The following is a 19956-nucleotide window of genomic DNA, read 5'->3' on the forward strand; positions in this document are numbered from 1 at the left end:
TTGGATCTAATTTCAGCAATGGTAGTTAATAAAACATGCCTTGACAGTAGATAAATAAAAATCAAGGTAGTTTTGAAGGACGGTTAAAAAATTTATTAATCATTTGTGGGTAGTTTTGTTCCATAAAACGTATGTGGGTACTTGGGGAGTTACAGTGACAAGTTAAAACGGTGGTTGTGGTTCGTTAGTCTAACAACTGGTAGCATGGTGTGCGGTTGTGTCACTCTGAGGATGAGCTCTGGTTGAGTTCGAAACGCGTCAGTGTAGTGTGGTGGTGGTGATAGGTGGGTTTGTGTGATTTGTGTGTGTTCTTACAGTGTGGAGGTGGAGGAACTGCATGAACACGCATATTTTGCATAACCTTAGCTATCGTAAGGTCGCGGGTGAGCAAGGAAATTATTTTAGTTCATTGGTTAGGTTTGGTAGATCGCAATAAATTATTTTTTGTTTAATTCAACCTCCTACCATCCTCAAAATGCAAATGTTATAAGGTATTATTTTCAATGCCAATCTGGTCAAAATGAAATGTTCCAAAAATTGATGCGTCTGGACCATTGACATCTATGTACTTTAAATCAAAAACGGCGCACAAAATTAGTTCACAGCGCGTTTTTGGGTCAGACTATTGTGGGGGGAGACTCCAATAGAGAGATCTCTCTCCAGGCAGGTGTTATGCCTGGGGACCGAAGTCCGAAGGAAGAGCGTCGGAACTTGTATATATGCGACCGCGTTGAGAAACTTCGATAGCGCGATGTAGAACATGGTCGGAGTTTCTATTGTTGTTCACTAGATGGCGCTAGGAGTCGCTACATCAGCCCCCCTTTTTAGACCGGAGGTCGGTGTGGAGTGCGGTGCAGTCTGTGCGTCATGTGGGCGCTTGCAGGTGCCAGTTGCTTGCCTTCGGACTTCGGTCCCCAGGCATAACACCTGCCTGGAGAGAGATCTCTCTATTGGAGTCTCCCCCCACATTGGTGACCCCGACAATGGACGAAAAACGCAGCCTTCGAAGACATCCAAGACGAAGACGCAGTCTCACAGCAGGCCAGACTAACCACACCGTGCACCACTAGCATGTAACTACATATGCCTGGTGTCTACAGTGTGACAACCTCAACTCAACGCAGCTCACCGCAGCTCACGCCACGCAGCTCAACACAGCTCACCCACAGCTACGCAGCTCAAGGCAACTCAACTCAACGCTCGCCAACAAGGCTCCGAGCAACACACTCAAGCAACTGGCACCTGCAAGCGCCCACATGACGCACAGACTGTACCGCACTCCACACCGACCTCCGGTCTAAAAAGGGGGGCTGATGTAGCGACTCCTAGCGCCATCTAGTGAACAACAATAGAAACTCCGACCATGTTCTACATCGCGCTATCGAAGTTTCTCAACGCGGTCGCATATATACAAGTTCCGACGCTCTTCCTTCGGACTTCGGTCCCCAGGCATAACACCTGCCTGGAGAGAGATCTCTCTATTGGAGTCTCCCCCCACACTATACCAAAGGGGGCACCATACAATTTTTTTTTTATTGCTGTGAACAGTTCACGTCTGTTTTTTAATTCGAGATACTAAAATGACGATTCATGTGTTACCTGAATTTTGCGTCTCTTAAATAGTGATGTGCCGCAACCAAGCACAATGAATTGTCAATGTCAATTTAGTCTCACGAATTATGGCGTCGACCATAGTATCTACATTATTTTACACTAGCTTTTGCCCGCGACTTCGTCCGCGTGGAATAGTAACTTTGGGAAGTATTTTATTTATTTAGGATACCTATTCTGCCAATAATTATAATAGTAGGTTCTACGGTTTACCGAAAATAACCTAATACATTGCTATAAATATAAACTATATTTTTTTTGTTCTTCCATCCATCCATCTATCCAATGTTCTTTGGTAAAACGTAAATATATTGCGGGTAAATATATTGCCAAGACAAAAGGACTAATTCTTCATAGTTAACTCTTGACACCTTACGTCCTTTATTGTAAGTTTGGAGGGTAGGATTATAATTAAGACAGCATTTTACTAAGCATAGCTACTCATAATATTTCCGATAAATATACTTATAGTAAATTTGTGTTTGGAATTTCTTAAGAATTTTCGTCCCCATATTTTCAAGTAAATAGGTCGAAATTTGAAAAGCGCCGAAACAATTTTTAGGGTTCTGTACCTCAAAAGGAAAAAATGGAACCCTTATTGGATTACTTTGCTGCCCATCCGTCCGTCTGTCTGTCAATGCCCTTTATCTCGTAAACGCGCGGAGTAAAGGTATCGAGTTGAAATTAAAACCCTAAACTCAGGCCAATAGTCCCGAAAGCTGTGAAAAAAAAGTCAAGGCAATCAAAAGTTATAGTCATTAAAAAGGTGTTTCCATACAAATCGCCTTAACAGAAAAAGCTATAGGGTACTTCCGGCTGTCCTAGAAACTTGGAATTTTGCATAAAGGTAGCTCTTATAGCACAATATGTAAATAAGAAAAATCTGAAAATCATAATTTTTCATGTCTGACTGTCTACGTCAATAAGCCCTCTAAAATTAACCCACATTGCGTACATTTTGTTTGAGCTTAGAAGGCTCTGCTAACACAGTATCATCCCCTCTGCTAACATCACCTCGCAGGTTTTCAAAAACTCTTGAACAAATATCTATTTATTTATTATAAGTGCCCAAATGCCAAGTTTCAAAAAGAACTATCGATTTATCTTCGACAATGACGATCTCCCATATAAACTTTCATCCCCTATTTCACCCCTCACAGGAACTTTTAATAAACGTGCGAACAAATATCTATTTATCGCTTTTCACGTGCCGAAATGGCAAGTTTAATAAAGATTCATCGATTTATCTTCGATAATAACGACCTTCCATATAAACTTTCATCCCCTATTTCATCCCCTCACAGGTCGAATTTTCATAAAAGCTCAAATAAATATCGATTTATTTCTTATTACCTCGTAACAGACAGACAGACAGAGTTACTTTCGCATTTATAATATCGATTTATTTCTTATTAAGTGCCTAAGCCAAGCCCTCTTGTTCTGAGAGGAGGCCTGTGCCCAGCAGTGGGACGTATATAGCCTGGGATGATGAAGTGCCTAAATGCCAAGTTTCATGGTTTTATCTTTGACAGTGACGAACTTCCACCATATAAACTTTCATCCCCTATTTCAACCCCTTAATGCCTCATTTTCGCAATAAAAGATAGCCTATGTTCTTTTCCAAGGTCTATTCTATCTCTGTACCAAATTTCATCAAAATCGGTTCAGCGGTTTAGGCGTGAAAGCGTAACAGACAGACAGACAGTTACTTTCGCATTTATAATATTATATAGTACTAGCTTATGCCCGCGACTTCGTCGGCGCGGACCTAGGTTATCGCGCGGTGGCGCCTTCTATCGGAATAAAAAGTATCCTATGTTGATCCTTGGAGCTTAAGCTATCTCTATACCAAATTTCATCAAAATTGGTTCAGCGGTTTCGACGTGAAAGCGTAACAGACAGACAGACAGAGTTACTTTCGCATTTATAATATTATAGTAGGGATTAGTAGGGATAGTAGGGATGGATTGTTGATTGATGCGCCGCGCATTTTCTTCTAAACAGCCAGTCTAGTGCCGTAAGGTACCTAACTTGTATCTAACCTACATAAATGTCAATGGTCTGGACTGTACGTAAAAGGGCACTGACAAAAAGGTCAAATGTTTACCAAGGGACTCCTATCATAAGGTGCATCATCAACTTTCACACATTACTACATGAATTTTGATGCAGCTTGAAGAGTGCAGAGTATAATTTAATATTAATATCTGGAAAATTTAAATAATATCTAAGTATCAACATCGTTTTAATCAGTGTACAGACAGCCAGTGTTGTCAGCCTCATTTTTTTTTATTTACGGCGGTTTCTCGTTGACAGCTTTCGCTGGTCTATTGTGGGTGACACCCTTTCCCGGCCCGGATAACACCGACATGGAAATACCAGCCCTGTTTTTTTTTTGTGTACACGCCCATACAAACTGACAGGAGCTTTCTATGGGCGTGTACACGAAAAACAGGGTCGGTATTTCCATAACGGTATATTATCCGGGCCACTACTACTAGTAATAGCAACCAGAGTAGTGGCTGAAATTTTGACAATATTTAATTGAGTAGGTAATAAAACAATATGAAACTAAAAATATTTTGTTTAATGCAATCACTCTTTATACAGATATTTTATTCATGATCATGATAAAGATAACAGTAAGAATGTTCTGGACTTCTTCATAAACAATTACATAGAAAATATGCAAATGGACCTTAACCTCTACATAAATTAGCACTTATATATGATGACATGCACTACACAGATGTTATTGTTGTTTAAACAAGTAGTACACATTGATTTATAAAATTGACAATCTCAATCAACATTCATGGAATTATAAATTTATTATTGAAATTCTCTCAGCATACCACTTCAATTTCAAATTTATATAGTGTTTTATACTTATTTAGTAATTAATCATGTTTATTTCCCATTCCCATCACCAATATTTATTTTTCTTTTTATTATTCCAATTTGCCTTAAATATCTCACAAGGAAAGGTGTAGCAGCTAATGTAATGGCCATCCTCACAGGAGCAAACACTTTGTGTACTGCATATGCTATAACAAATGTTCCTGCATTTGAAGTTGCTAATTTTGACACAGTTCCCTCTCCAATATTAAAACTTTTCAAGATCGCCACTAGATCCACCCCGCTGTAAAGAGAATTAAAAAATACAGATGCAAAAATCGAAAAAATATAAGTTTCATATAAAGATGTTAATAGTTTATGTTACTAGTGACAGAAGAAACCCGTATGAAGAAGAAACTGTCTTTTATCAAACATTTAGCTAAACATAAGAAAATGTAAAAATTAGAAAAAAAAAAACAAGTTTTGATATCATACCTAGATACTAGGAGGTAGCATCCCCCTAATGAAAATATTGAAATTGTGACATGAAATACTATCACTGTGGAACCATACTCTTTGACAGCATTTTTAATTTTTTCTTTAGCACTTAACTTAACAGGTTGTGCTTCAGTGTTTTCAGTACTCATGTTTCTTCTTCCTATTGTTACAGCTATGCTTTGAAAAAGTAAGAACAGCATTAAAACAAATGATCACACCATCTTTTCTGTTGAGATTATAAAATGATTGTTAGTATTAAGCAAATATAGTTTATGTAGGCCTCACCAAAAATGACAATATATAAAAATAGTAAGGTGTAAAACATGAAAGGTTAGTAGATAAGGTTATCTAAGATAAGCTAAGATGCATACTATCAGGACACATACCTGAGTTGAGAGCTTTGTCTCTGTACTCATTTCTAAGAGTGAGGTAGTGAGCACTGTGGAGATGATCAGATAAGTACTTGTTGCCCTGTCCCCACTGAGAGCCCGGCATGCCCAAGTGTGTGTGGTTGCCACTGAATGGACTCGGCACATTACTCTGCATTGATGACGATAGACTTACAGCTCCGCGGCAGTCATATTTGTTTACGTGTGGATCTGGTTGACTTGTGACATCAATTTGTGCGAAATCTTGTTTCTTGTAATACGAATTTATGACAGGACCAGATATGTCCCTCTCTCGCAAAGGTGAAAAACGACCCACTTCTGCGGCATTTATGTCCACAACGTTAGTCGGTAGCTTTAATGCCACTACTTGTGGGAATCGTAAATTGATGGAAATATGTATAGCTTTACCCACTTGATTGGTGCCACCTGTACAAAATAAAGATAAAATTAAAACAAAGCTAAGCTAAAGCTTTGTTTGATGAATCGCCTCGCATCACGGTATGTTCTATGTTAATGATTGTGATACGATGTCGCCGATGCTTACCAAAGAATGTATTGTTCAAGTAACTCTTTCCAAGAACAAAATAGTTAGCCTTAGAATATATCTGCGACATTTTGACACTGAAAAATTTGTTAGTTAAATGAATTTATTTGGTAGGAAGCACTAAATGGTCAATTTTGAGTAAAAAATAATACTATTCGATACGCCTGTAGACAAAGAACAAAAAAATAGTTTCGACAGATTTCGACGCAGAAAGAAAACTTTTTAAATTACATTTAAGTTCCACAGATTCAATAAAACAAAACAAACCAAAGATATAAGTGAAAAACTATGACGTTTGTAGTATTTGCAGATTTGCACGATAGGTGACACTCCTTCCCGGCCCGGATAACAACGACATGGAAATACCGTCCCTGTTTTTAGTATACACGCCCATAGAAAATTAGAAACTGACAGGAGCTTCTATGGGCGAGTACACGAAAAACAGGGCTGGTATTTCCGTCCTGGTATTATCCAGGCCAGGAAAGAGTTTTCACCCGAATGTACAAAGCAGCTGGCCTACTACGAAAATCGAAGTTCGTATCGTACCGTGCCTCGCTCTCGTATCAAATAGTATGTGTCAGAGAACCGAACAACACGAACTTTCGTAGAAGCCCTGCAGGGGGGCTACTACGAAATTCGAAGTTCATATCGTTTTCTGACGCTAATATTATTTAATACGTGAGTGAGAGGGACGATACGATACTAACTTCGATTTTCGAATGTTGTAGTAGCCCCCAGTATTGGCGGGTAGCCATTATTTTATTCAGTTCTTTTTTCTTAGTGCCTTTCTTTTACAGAGCTGTGAAGTGTTTGGACATAAAATAATTCAATTTTTAGCATTTTTTTTCCTCGCAATGTGATGAAGATCATTGTGTGTATCACGGGCCGTGAGGGGATTACAAACGATTCATTTAATAGACTCGCGTTAGTAAACCCCTTCTTACGCCTCTCAATGCACAATGTACTATTGTCTTACAAATAAACAATTTTACTCGCAAATGTGATGAAAAACATTGTATGTCGCACGGGCGGTACTAGAATTACGAACATCGACTCATTAAAGCCCTCAGTCTTCGACTTCAGGCTTCTAATAGACCCTCGTTCGTAATTCCTTATTTACCGCCCTTAAGACACAATGTACTATTGAATGGAGTAGGATAGGTAAGATATACGAAATAAGTAAGTTCATATTACATGCATCTGTATAGTATACCTTTATTCAATTGTTCGATACTTAAAAAACAACTAAATAGGTAATTAACCATGTACTATTACTTATACTAGGCTGTTTTAGGAATAAACCGTAAATCAGAAACCAAAGCTATGTGATCAGATGGGAATACTATGCTTGGCAGGGCAGTATGGGCTTGTAGTTCTTCGATACTGGGCAATGGAATCACCTGCAATAACAAAATGTAATCAATGAACGTATAAGGAAACAATTGCGGTTTCTAATGTGTCAAGTCAAAATTATTTTTTGAATTGGCAATAAGTGGGTTGTTCGGTGGTAGCAGGTGGTTACTTTTTGTTTTAGATTGGTTTTGGCTGGTATTCTACCGAACAAGGACAGCTCTTCCGTACTCGACTTAAAGTCGACTGGCTGGCAGTGTCTTATCCAACCTCGACATTATTGGCGGAATCATCGCATCGTTCGATGGGGGCCATTATAATCCCAAAAATTGAACTGAATTGAATTGGTAATAATTAATTACAATGAAAAGTAGGGTTGTCAACTACAATTAAAAAAAAAAAAAGATTTGATGGAAAGCAGGAACATTCGTATTACAAACAAGACGCAGTAACATAATAGCAATATTCCAATTAAAATGAAGAATTTTGTTTTGGTAAGTTGTATGGCTTTGGGTCCACAAGATGTTTATACTGTGAAAATTTCAAGACTAACTGCAGGGCTACTACGAAACTCGAAGTTCGTATTGAACCGTCCCTCTCGCTCTCGTATTAAATAGTATAAGTGTCAGAGGGACCGCACGGCAATCGATAGTTTGAATCGGAAAAAGGTCATACTATCGATATCTTTTCGTGCAATACTATCGATATTATTGCTGTCTAATTATGCAAAACTATCGATACTATCGATAGTTTTGAACAATCGATAGTGACCTATATTTCAATACTGTCGCTTATTAAAAGCAAGATTGCAAGATGTAAAGCTGAGTGGCAGAATAGTATTTTGTATTCAATTATCCAGTGATATTTTTTACCGATTTTGCAATACGATCTACCAAACCTAACAAACTAACTCATAGTACTAAGAACATTCAGTTGCTGCAACTTCTGTTCTGCCCACCTGTATATGCAACCGATACTATTGAAATAACGGTAACAATCGATTGTTCAAAACTATCGATAGTATTAATACTATCGATAGTTTTCGTCATTTTCTGTTCCATACTATCGATAGTCATGCATTATTAGACAGCAATAATATCGGTACTATCGATAGTATTGCATGAAAAGAGATATCGATTATCGATACTATCGATAACTATCGCTTTTGCTCAAACTATCGATAGTCTATCGGATCACTATCGATAGTGGACTATCGATCGGCAACACTAAAAGATGTACGGACACAAGGGTGACATCAATAGGACTGCCTTGCCTTACCTATCCAGACAGTCCGGCCAGGGACGCACCCAAAAAGCAGAACATATCATGTCATGGAAAACAGGAGAGTTGGCAACCCCAAAATGAAGCAAAATAAAATACATCTTTAATCCCGATTTTCAGCACTACTTTTAAAGTGTTGAAAACAGGTGGGACGAAACAGAAAACTGAACTGTTAGCGGAAATAAATAATAATATCAACCTGTTCAATTTCAATATTAGCTTTTTCATAATAAATGTAATCCAAGCAATCTGCAAATCCTGCTGTAAAATTTGTATATTGAGGTGTTCCACATGCACTTCCCATGATGATTTCTTGTTTTAGGCTTAAATTTAGAACAGCCTCTACAGTACCTAAAATGAAATAATAATTAAGAAGAAATACAAAGTATTTACATAACCTGTTACTACCAAAGCTGCCATGGTCAAGGAAATGCATCTAGTTAGATATCTAGAAACATAAATAAATAAAGTTGGAAAATTTACTTGTACCAGATGACCCAGTTCCAAATTTAAAGCAAAGCCTGTATTTATTAGGCAAAATAAAGTCATACTTCTACAGATAAAACCATACAACAACTATGACTGGTACAGGCATTCATATGATATTCGTCATAACCTGACCCTTCCAGAATTTCAAGTTGAAACTGCTAGTTGGTATTTAACTACTACCTACTAGCTTATATGGTTTTTATACATTTGATTATATGTGGCGTTATCTGGGAAAAGGTCTAAATTTAAATTTGATAGAGACACAAGTTTTTAAATCGATTTTTTATGAGTATAAAACATCCCTTAAAGTTTAGTAAGAAAGGTACCTTATTGTCGGTGCCGCTTTTGAATGCTTTCTGTGCGCTCGGTATCGGTTTGGAAGACGTGTCGGACGTCGGTACTTTGTCGGCGCGTCATCATCATCCCAGCCTATACTTCCCACTGCTGGGTACAGGCCTCCTCTCAGAATGAGAGAGCTTGGGCAGTAGTTCCCACGCGGGCCCCGTGCGGTGCTTGTCGGCGCGTAAAAAACGTCAATCAGAATCATCATAAAATGCGTTTAATAGAGTAAGGTAAATCATCAATAACTGGCCACCATTAGGCGGTAGCCAGTTAGGGCCTTATCACACTAGCGATTTGCGGGCTAGTTAAAAGCGAGGCGAGCGCGCAGCGAGATCGCTTCGAGCGCGTAACGATTTCACCGCGAGCACGCAACGATATCGCCGCGAGCGCGCAACGATGTCGCTGCGAGTTCGCTGCGTTAGCGCCGAAGACGCCCTATTATTATACGAAAGTCTACAATATGGCATTTTTGGCGCTAAAGCAGAGAACTCGCTACGCACTCGCAGCAGCGACATCGTTGCGCGCTTGCGGCAAAATCGTTATACGCTCGCAGCGAATTCACTGCACGCTTGCCTCGCTTTCAACTCTCCCGCAAATCACTAGTGTGATAAGGCCCTTATTGACGATTTACGCCAATTTGTCTTTCTTTCTTTTTTATTGGACTGGATGGCAAACGAGCAACTGGGTCACCTAATGGTAAGAGATTACCACCGCCCATAGACACCTGCAACACCAGGGGAATTGCAGATGCGTTGCCAACCTAGAGGCCTAAGATGGGATACCTCAAGTGCCAGTAATTTCACCGGCTGTCACTGCTATTTCACGGCAGGATTAGCGAGCAAGATGGTGGTAGCAATCCGGGCGGACCTTGCACAAGGTCCTACCACCTGCTGGTCTTTAGAGGTTGATTTATAATAATAATAATAACGATTAATAGTTACAACTACAAATCAAAAGCATTTTTTCAGATCTTATTCTTAACTATGTCACTCACTAAACATTTTACGTCCGACAATAAGGTACCTTTTCAAATACGTTAATCATTTAGTGTTTGTGGAGACAAAATTATAGGTTTTTGGTAAGAGTTTTAATACTAGTGTTCTTAAATTAAGACTATTAAAATTAATCGTAAGTTAATAGTCGTTTTCAAATGATATCACTTCATATCACTAAATATTTTACCACCGACGATAAGGTCCCTTTTCGAAAATATGTAGTGATTGTAAAAACTTTTTACTAAACTATACCTTGAATTATGGACTGAAAAAAGTTAAAGAAAGCCACAAAGTTATTTTTGTTAAAGTATTTTTTTTATATAATAAACAACGTTAATTCAAAACGGAGTAGTTCTTATTTAGTGTCTAATTACGCATAACATTTTTTCCTTCGATAAAATCCAATGGATAAATAGAAAATTAAGTAAAAAATCCATCAACCTTTTTTTTTTACTGTATGCACTTTGGCAAGGTAAACTATAGGAAAACAGTTGTCCAATTACAAAATTGTTCTTGAAACCTGAAAGCTCGTACAATCTTCTCCTCAAATAGCATGTTATCTATGTAACTTCCAACAACAACATACTTTTATTGGGTGTATAAGTTTGAGTTCGATTTTCTCATAATCACCTTTTCTGGCTTTTGAGGTTCAAATTTTTTTTTTATATCTATTAAACCTACATGCATGTGTCTTACATGGTTCGATAGCTAAATGTATGTAGATTATGGGGATATCAATAACTCAATACCGACAACAAGGTACCTTTTCCCAGATAACGCCACATATAGCTTTTCTAACTTCACTCATGAATTTTATTATGTTTCTTACTCGAACTCCAATCAGGAAGAGAAATAGGTGCATTTCCAGTAGTGAATAACTGATATATTCCGCATGATGGAACACTATTGAAGTCTCCACATAGTACTAGCGACACTCTTTTATCTGGAACCTAAAATGGCAAAGTTACATCTTCATATCTAAAGAGAAAGTCTATAAGGGGCATACTACTATTAGCATAAAAACTTGAACCAAGTAGGTTCTAAGATATTACCTTATTTATTAAACTGTTTCTTATTTGCTGTAGCCAATATATTACCATCCCTCCCTGCAAAAGCCTTATATGGTCTGCATCTGGGTGAAAGTACAAATGAGTGTTGCCAACAATTAAAATTTCATTTGGAGAATCATGTGACTTTAAGAAGGTTGCGCTGGCAACAGTAGACCTATCTAAAATTCTCTCTTTGAGCTGTTCATTACATTGCACTGCATCCCAAATTGGCTTTAAGTCAGGATGAGTTGTAAGTGCTTTAGATAAGACTATATGATCTTCTGCCAATACCCTGGAATGAAAACAAATTATATAGAAAAAAACTTTTGTTTTATCAATAGCAATTTTGATTATTTTAATACATACTCAAATCTATCTTCTCTGAAGAAGCAAGCCAACCCTTCTGCAACTTCCTTGCCTTTTTTATAAAATAATCCTTTATATCCTTCACAACGCAAAAGAGGATCTAAACAGGATTTAAATATTTTTGTATCTACTTCTTGAAGACATATTATGTCAGCATTGTATCCTAAAGAACAAAATAATGACAAATCAATTATATTGATATTGCACTTTATGATTCAGAAAACGATTAGATATTGCATTTATATGCACAACTTTGCCATATAAAAGATTAAAATAAATAAAATAGAATTTCTAATTTCAATAAAAAAAATAGATTTATTCAATAATCTGTTTGTAATTTAAATAAGTCTCCGATCTTACCTGACAATTCCTTCATGATAAGTTGTTTTCTATAATCAATGTGCAGCGCATAAGGTGGACAATAAGGGTACAGTACAGTTCTGGTGAAGTCAGAGTCACAGTATAAGTCTGCTAGAATGTTGTAGGTCACACAACGGAAGCTGGAAAACTAACCCAATTATATACATAGTTTTCAAGATAAACAAAAGACACAGGAAAGCATTGTCAAGAGTTGTATACCTTTTACCAGTAAGTTTAGTAGTAGTAAACATGTGTCTGGTTTCAAACGGACAATTGCCAGGTCCGGCTTCCACAACATTTTTGGAAATAGCTTCAACAGCTGGGCCTCTAGTTGTGCCATTTTCTACAAAAATAATCACTTTGGAAAAAAATTGCAATTTGACCTTTGTTTTTTTCTTAGTACCTATTTTATTCTTATTACAAGTAGTTATTGTTAATGATATCTACTATGGTCTCCCAAAAATTAACCAAAGTAGAATATTTTCAATATATTTATATACATTCAGTATATAATATAATATTCATTCCTCCAAACTCCACTTACCAGGGATGCATTCCAGTTTTAACTTCTTACCAATATCATGTACCGAGGGTACATATTTGTGACTACACCCTACCAATTCCCACTGTATGTGAATTTCACTTAATTTATTGCCCTTGTCATTCTGTACTACACCTGTGTACCAGTTAAATACACATTCATTTTTCTTTGTGTTTTGGCTAGTAAAGTGCTCTGGGTACACTGCAAACCCAGACAAAATGCTCTGTGGCAAGCTTACACTGTCAATCCATGGAACATTAAAAACAACTTCATAGAAATGATCTAGAACCTGTAACTTAAGTGGTTCTTGTAGGGAAAATAAGTCAGAACAATTAATAGTATCGGGTAAATGCTCATTATTTCCATTAATAAATCTAACTTCTACTTCTTGCAATTCACAGCTGCTGTTCTTTTTAATGCCTTTTTTCACAACTTTTTGCACGTTTGCTCCTATACGAGTGCGTAAATTTTCAATGCTCTCTGTTGGTTTTCGGCTAAAATTGAATTGTCTCACCGTTTCCTTAACCTTTAGTAAAAACGTTAAGTCTACTTTGTCTTCTAACTTATTTAATCTAAAATAACACTTTTCGATATTCATAGTTCTTGTTTTTGATATAGAAGAAGTTGCATATAGTTTCCGACTTAAGCTAAAAACTCTACAAAGCATTTCATGTAACTATCTGGCTAGGCTAGTGGCTTGGCTGGATTACGCATCCGAATTTCACCACATGTCGCAAAAAAGTTATGTTGGTTTGATTGAAGTCAGCAGGGCCTGCAGCAGGGCTACTCCGAAACTCGAAACTCGAAGTTCATGTCGTGCGGTCCCTCTCGCTCTCGTATTAAATAGTATAAGTGTCAGAGGGACCGCACGACACGAACTTCGAGTTTCGAGTTTCGGAGTAGCCTGCAGGCTACTACGAAAGTCCAAACTCGAAGTTCGTGTCGTGCCATCCCTCTCGCTTTCGTATTAAACAGTATAAGTGTCAGAGAGACCGCACGACACGAACTTCGAGTTTCGTAGTAGCCGCGCTGACGTGATCTTGTGCTGGTGCTGCCAGAAGCATTATATCCTACCACGACCCTTTTACTGCCCGCACGCATCGTAAGAACTTTCAGGTAAATAGACTTAACAAAATCATGTCATGTCGCAAATTAAAAGGTCTAGTAAATTTTGCACAAATTACATTTAACGTGAATATTTCAAGTTTCAAGCCATAACATGAATAATGTTAAAAGCAGTCAGCAACACTGAGTGACGACGTGTCAATTTCGTTGTACGCGTTGCAATAGTAGTGCCAACAGTATTGGAATTGGAAAGGCGAGCGAATTGGGTTTATCCAGAACTCTTGAAACCTCAATCGGTGTTGTTGAATTAAAACCAACAACTGTTTTGTGGATACAAATTTGTGAAGTAAATCTGAAAAAATGGTAAGTGAAATCGTATGTTTCGGTGTATCAGTAATGTTTCTGTATAATATAACTGTATTAATTTAGTGATATGATATTTTAGCCACCATCACCGAGCTCAACATCTGTAGGATCTGGCAGCAGGTCTCCCAGCAAGGCCACGGCTGCGCCGCGTTCGTCCACGGGCGGCACCGTGCGGCAGCGCAAGACCACGACCACCACAGCAGCCAGGAGTCGCACCACGGGCGCTGGCTCCGGCGGCATGTGGCGGTTCTACACCGATGATTCCCCTGGCGTCAAAGTGTAAGAAAAAAATACTATTCAGTAAAAACAATATTGAAGTACTTAATAATAATTAATTTCTCTTCTACATTGAGGTAGGTAATTACTTAATTAGTTTTATGTCAAGACAGAGATAAAAGTATCATGTTTTATGATGGCATTGTATATTGAAATACAAGTAGATAAATACTATAAGTGTATGTATTAATATTCCTTAATACTATTTGCTTGTATTTTATTATGCAATTGGGACCTGGTTAAAAAAATTATGATATTTTTGTGTGTCTGGGCATCAGTGGCGAAGCGTCCATAGAACCCCATTCCCACTGGCTTGCCCAATATTGACAAAATACACCAACAGGATGCAAATTATTAATGAAGAATGTGGGCGATCTTTACTTTGGCTTTACCATGGAAATATCTGACGCTACACCACTGCTGGGCATTGCCTTTTTTTTTTTCAAGAATGTGTTTATGACAGACAAATTTTTTATATGACTACTAAAATAGTGTAACAAAAACAGACTTTTTCTTGTAATTTTTTATACACATTCAGAAAAGTTTTCTTTACATTAAGGTGTTTTATTTAGTGACAAAATTTTTTTTTTCAGGGGGCCAGTTCCTGTATTAGTGATGTCTCTGCTCTTCATTGCATCCGTGTTCATGCTTCACATTTGGGGGAAATACACTAGAGCATAAAATGTCTCCTCTAATTTAGGATTTACTTTAATTGTGCAAGAGATTGAACGAAGTGTTAAGTGCTCTTGTGCGGGAAGGTGTCTAGATTTAATTATCAATTATTTATCTAATGTTTTATAATAATTCAGAAGTAAATGTAAGTTTAAAAAATATCTTTATTATTTCCATGCAATAAAAAAAATATATGGACAGTTAACTCCTATAGCACAGAGTCCTATATATAGTGCCACGAGAGTTGAAGTGAATGATTACACACGCAGCTACAAAATGTTGTGTAATGACACCAGGATTTTGACGTACTCATTCATTCTCCTTTTGTGCGATCAGTTCTCTTTGTAGCTGTTTGTGTAATCATTCACTTCAACTTTCGTGGCACAACCTATACCCTACCCTACGCCTATAGATACCTAACTAAGTCTAGTCTATAATGCATTCAAATGAATAAATGATGCAGCCGTTAAAAAGGTGTTTGCATACTGCTAGTGTAGCGTGAGGTCTCCGAAATGTCAAATCTCATAGTTTTTGGGTGAGCTACGCGGGTTTATTTATAATTAGAATAATTTTGTGAATATTTTGCAATATCTGACATTAATTATGGCAAATATGCGTTCCGGGGCAACGAATGTCTGTGTTTTGAGACAGTTTTGTCTTTCGGACACTGTGGCATGCTCAATATTTTTATGGTACGGTTTTATGGTGTATTAAATATGATTTTAATCTAAACCTTGTTTTCACGCCCGTAATAACAGACTTTGAAAGCCATACCTACTTAAAAACCTCACGCAACAGTGCGCCATCTAGTGAGACAAAAAACGATAGCCCTCATTGCTGGATTATACCAAACTCGAAATTTCAATAAGCGAAGCCGTAGCTAAACGCTATCCGCTATCCTAATATTATAAACGCGAGTGTGTTTGTTTGTATGTTTGTCCGTCTTTCACGTCGAACGGAGCGACGGATTGACGTAATTTTTTTAGGGTACCTCCCATAGACGTAAAGTGGGGGTGATTTTTTTTTCTCATCCAACCCTATAGTGTGGGGTATCGTTGGATAGGTCTTTTAAAATCATTAGGGGTTTCTAAGACGATATTTTTCGATTCAGTGATTTGTTTGCGAAATATTCAACTTTAAAGTGCAAATTTTCATTAAAATCGAACTTCCCCCCCCCTCTAAAATCTAAACAGGTGGGTGGAAAAATTTGAAAAAATTCAAGATGGTAGTAAGTATATCAAACTTTTAAGGAAAACTACAACGGCTAAGTTTGCTTGAGAATTATTAGTAGAGTTTATGAGTAAATAGCATCCTAAGGTATAAAATATACCTAAACTTGGAAGATTGCTTTGCTCAAACAATGTGAGGAAATATTTCATTATCCATCCATCCTATCTCATTATTGCAAATGCTTAGTGTAGTGGTGGTTGGCTGTTTGTAATTTTTCTCAAACATGACATGAAATATTGACGTTGTATTACAAGTAGGTATAATAGGCTGAGAAGTATCGCGATGCAGGCGCTGCGGCTGGCCTGCCTGCGCGCGGTCACTAGCGGCCTGCAATGAAATTTCATACAAATTTCCCGCCCTCGGCCGGCAATGCGACCGTCTATTGTTTCAACGCATCTGCGGCACGGCGCGCACCCGCATACAGTAATGTACTATTCATACATTCCTTATGGCCTAGGCCAAGAAGTAATGTAGGAGCCATCAATAAGAAACTTCATGTCTCAACGCATACATTTCCGAGCATGTTTGAGAAAAATGTTTGTTTTTTTTTTCTTGTATCCCTCTATAGTGTGGGGTATCTTTCAATAGGTCTTTTAAAATCATTGCGTGGTTGTGAGGACGATTTTTAGATTCAGTGATCTGTTTGAGAAATATTCAATTTTAAAGTGCAAATCTTCATTTAAATCGAGCATCCCTACCCCTCTAAAAAGCTTCAATTGTTGGTTTGAAAAAAATCATGATGGTAGTAAGTATATCAAATTTACAAGGAAAACTATAACGGCCAAGTTTACTTTTATCTAAACTTGGAAGTTTTATTTACAAAATAGATAATTCTTAGAAAATTATTACTTGATTTTTTCGTAACGGCTACGGAACCCTATCTTGAGCGTGTCTGACACGTTCTTTGCCGGTTTTTACTTCCGGCATAGGTATGAAAGGTCCTAAAGAAAAAAATTTATTAAAAATACATTTTTATTACATTAAGAATGATTCTTAATCTAAAATTGTAAAAAAAGTAACTTAAAAAAATTAGTTGAAAAATAATCTCCATAAATGAGATGAACAGTATTTACAAAATATCAGCCTTGTTTTAATTTACGGAATCGCTTGCCATTTTAATTTAAATGCAACAACACCAACTCCAAAGCTAATTTTAATCTATCACACATAAGCTTCAACTCTTCTACCCTTTATCTTATCAAAGAATTGGCGCCATGACACTAAAGTTTTACTTGACCAGATCCAAAAGCTGGATGTTATCCCAACAATCATAGTCATGAGATATTTTATCATGAACACTTCAAATTTGGGGCGTTGAGTTTCTAGGCGTGCGAAAGGACATGGAACAGAGTATATTGGGGACAAGCACATATCATAGTGCCAGGTCATCATCCAGCTGTCAAAGTAAGCTTGCTCATAGAACAAGCATGCAATAACTATCAAAGCTGGCACAGTGTACAGAACTCCAAAAACACCAATGCGAATCATTAATTTCTCCAACTTGTCAGTCTTTGTACCATCATGTTTCATGACTGTTCTTATCCGGAATAGAGAGACAAAGCCCGCCAGCAGGAAAACAGTGCCAAGGACTAAGTATACACAGAGTGGTGCCAGAACAAATCCTCGGAGAGCTTCTGAATTCCAGATTCCCACATAACAAACTCCTGAAAGGACATCTCCTGTAATAAAGAAAAATATTAAGTAAATTTCCACAATAATCTTTAAAATTTGATATTTTGCTAATAATGATCTGTTCCATACTAACCATCAACTTTTCCCATGGCTAATATTGATATAGTTTTGATGGCTGGAACAGCCCAAGCAAGCAAGTGAAAGTACTGAGAATTGGCTTCAATGGCTTCATGGCCCCATTTCAAGCCTGCAGCCAAGAACCAGGTCAGTGTCAATATCACCCACCAAATACTGGAAGCCATACTGAAGAAATACACTACCATAAACAGGATAGTGCATGGCTCATGCTTTGTTCCTTGTGTAATGAGCAGGGGGTTAGTAACCCTAGATCCACCATGTGTGGAAGGAAAAGGACCTTGGCAGCTGACGCTATCACCAGCACTCCACCCCATTATATAGCTGCATGCCACCATTAGGTAGCAGACTGACAGGAAAATAATAGGTCTCTCCGGATATCTAAACCTGTCAGTATCTATTAAGAATGTTAAAACTGTGAACAAACAGCTTAATGCACACAAAGTAGCCCAAATTCCAATCCACAACCTTGAAAATCTCTTTGCATCTTGCTTGAAGAACATTCCATCACAAGGAGCTCCACAGTCCAATTCGATTTTGTTTCCAACTATCAAAGAATATTCCAAATCAAAACTCTTTGGGACTTCGAATTGAGCTGGGCATGCAAAACCCAAATCTTTTGCACCAGGGATCTTTGATGGATCTCTTTCAATTGTTGATTTATAGTCCACTTTAGGCAGTTTAGATTCAGCAGGCCTTCGAGATTCATGAGTAACATTGTTATCACCAACACATATTACATTTTCATTTGTTGCCACTGGAAAATTTGAGCAGTCTAAATAATCTGGCCAAGAATATCCAAAGTTGGCCATTAACTCATCACAATTGTGTTTAGCAGATTCACACAGGTGTCTGCAAGGTTTAATAGGCTCATCTAATATCGTGCATACAGGTGCAAACATCGAACACAGGAAAAACTTCAGATCTGGAGAGCAATTCACTTTAATCAATGGTGTAAATTGATGTACTTCTGCACCAGCATCTTTTTGTGTTGCATGATTTAACAGGTTTGGAAATATTGTTTGATTGTAACGAATCTGCTGGCAGAACGGAATAGTTATTGGCTCACACCGACCATGGTGAGGTAAAGAGTCACCTTGCAAAACAGTCACACGTGAAGTCTCAGTAACAACAAACAGACACAGCACAATTGAAAACACACTATAAATTCTTCCCATTGTGGATTTCCGTTACTTAAGTAGTTCTCATTTATATCTTAATTCATATTAGTGCGATCAGTGGGATTGCTTGTATTGGATCAAGTCGATCAAATTACGCCCATGGACATGGATGCTGTTGCATTTTTACAGTAGAATTTTCAAACAAAGCAAGAAAATAACTTCATTATGCCCTTGTAATCCATTTGTATAGTGTTTTAATTCACGATTTTAATAAATTAAACTAATCGATATAAAATATTAACTAAAAAGTTGAATACAGTTGAATACTGTGCGTCGCGTAGGTCATTTACACTAAACATACAACAATAGAGTACAGATAAATAAAACAAGACGAGAAGTGAGAAGAGGTGTGTGGTTGGTTGTGGTTTAGTGTGTGTGTTCATTCATAGCAAAGAGAGTACATTATTTTTCGAATAATGGTTGCGAGTTGAATTTCAAATTTACTTTACGAATTGATTTCAGCTTTTTATTTTTAACTTTTACCCTTCCTGATCTTATCCAACCCATTTTTCTAAATTCCGATCCTTACGCATTTCCCTTATCTAATTCCGTTTCCCCGTTTGGCTAAATGCGCCAAGAGCGCGCAGCGAAGCTATAAAAAAAAAATCTGCAATGTTTTTAACGATTACAATTATTTTGCAATCGTGAATATATTTATTCCTCTTAATGGCGGCCATAAGGCTTGGGCCAATGTCAGTTAAATTAAAGATAAATATATTCTTCTTATGCATGTTTTATAATACTGA

At 37.4% G+C, this 19956-nt stretch overlaps 4 protein-coding genes across 5 annotated transcripts; 1 reads left to right on the forward strand and 3 right to left on the reverse strand.

Moving 5' to 3' along the window:
• Positions 1–4179: 4179 nt before the first annotated feature.
• LOC141426210 (uncharacterized) lies at positions 4180–6132 on the reverse strand. Its single transcript, XM_074085063.1, has 4 exons — positions 5881–6132; positions 5334–5762; positions 4945–5119; positions 4180–4753 (listed from the first exon to the last, which is right to left on the reverse strand). The coding sequence occupies exons 1-4, from the start codon at positions 5948–5950 to the stop codon at positions 4522–4524; spliced, it is 906 nt and encodes a 301-aa protein (XP_073941164.1). The 5' UTR covers positions 5951–6132; the 3' UTR covers positions 4180–4521.
• Positions 6133–7064: 932 nt separating this feature from the next.
• Positions 7065–13528, reverse strand: LOC141426556 (2',5'-phosphodiesterase 12). Of its 2 annotated transcripts, XM_074085554.1 has the most exons (8): positions 12657–13527; positions 12332–12455; positions 12113–12252; positions 11753–11915; positions 11390–11678; positions 11167–11287; positions 8711–8862; positions 7065–7280 (listed from the first exon to the last, which is right to left on the reverse strand). In XM_074085554.1, exons 1-8 carry the CDS (start codon positions 13318–13320, stop codon positions 7161–7163), a joined length of 1773 nt encoding a protein of 590 aa, XP_073941655.1. In that variant the 5' UTR covers positions 13321–13527; the 3' UTR covers positions 7065–7160. The 2 variants fall into 2 exon arrangements, with proteins under 2 accessions (XP_073941655.1, XP_073941656.1); XM_074085555.1 differs by lacking the exon at positions 8711–8862 and having other exon boundaries at positions 12657–13528.
• Positions 13529–13889: 361 nt separating this feature from the next.
• On the forward strand, positions 13890–15193 carry Sec61beta (Sec61 translocon subunit beta). Its single transcript, XM_074085557.1, has 3 exons — positions 13890–14081; positions 14164–14363; positions 14954–15193. Exons 1-3 carry the CDS (start codon positions 14079–14081, stop codon positions 15039–15041), a joined length of 291 nt encoding a protein of 96 aa, XP_073941658.1. The 5' UTR covers positions 13890–14078; the 3' UTR covers positions 15042–15193.
• Positions 15194–17258: 2065 nt separating this feature from the next.
• fz (frizzled class receptor) lies at positions 17259–19543 on the reverse strand. Its single transcript, XM_074085064.1, has 2 exons — positions 18028–19543; positions 17259–17941 (listed from the first exon to the last, which is right to left on the reverse strand). Exons 1-2 carry the CDS (start codon positions 19205–19207, stop codon positions 17424–17426), a joined length of 1698 nt encoding a protein of 565 aa, XP_073941165.1. The 5' UTR covers positions 19208–19543; the 3' UTR covers positions 17259–17423.
• Positions 19544–19956: the final 413 nt, after the last annotated feature.

This window comes from Choristoneura fumiferana, chromosome 3 (genome assembly GCF_025370935.1).
Source record: "Choristoneura fumiferana chromosome 3, NRCan_CFum_1, whole genome shotgun sequence".
In the NCBI taxonomy this organism is placed as follows: Eukaryota; Metazoa; Arthropoda; class Insecta; order Lepidoptera; family Tortricidae; genus Choristoneura; species Choristoneura fumiferana.

Coding starts and splice junctions, on each gene's coding strand:
- LOC141426556 (XM_074085554.1), bottom strand. CDS start 13,320: ATGCTTTGTAGAGTTTTTAGCTTAAGTCGGAAACTATATGCAACTTCT. Junction 11,679..11,752: donor TTCAGAGAAGATAGATTTGA/GTATGTATTAAA, acceptor TTTTCATTCCAG/GGTATTGGCAGAAGATCATA. Junction 11,288..11,389: donor GAAACAGTTTAATAAATAAG/GTAATATCTTAG, acceptor TTGCCATTTTAG/GTTCCAGATAAAAGAGTGTC.
- LOC141426210 (XM_074085063.1), bottom strand. CDS start 5,950: ATGTCGCAGATATATTCTAAGGCTAACTATTTTGTTCTTGGAAAGAGT. Junction 5,763..5,880: donor CTTGAACAATACATTCTTTG/GTAAGCATCGGC, acceptor TATTTTGTACAG/GTGGCACCAATCAAGTGGGT. Junction 4,754..4,944: donor TGCTACCTCCTAGTATCTAG/GTATGATATCAA, acceptor TTCTCTTTACAG/CGGGGTGGATCTAGTGGCGA.
- Sec61beta (XM_074085557.1), top strand. Junction 14,364..14,953: donor GATTCCCCTGGCGTCAAAGT/GTAAGAAAAAAA, acceptor TTTTTTTTTCAG/GGGGCCAGTTCCTGTATTAG.
- fz (XM_074085064.1), bottom strand. CDS start 19,207: ATGGGAAGAATTTATAGTGTGTTTTCAATTGTGCTGTGTCTGTTTGTT. Junction 17,942..18,027: donor AGCCATGGGAAAAGTTGATG/GTTAGTATGGAA, acceptor TCTTTATTACAG/GAGATGTCCTTTCAGGAGTT.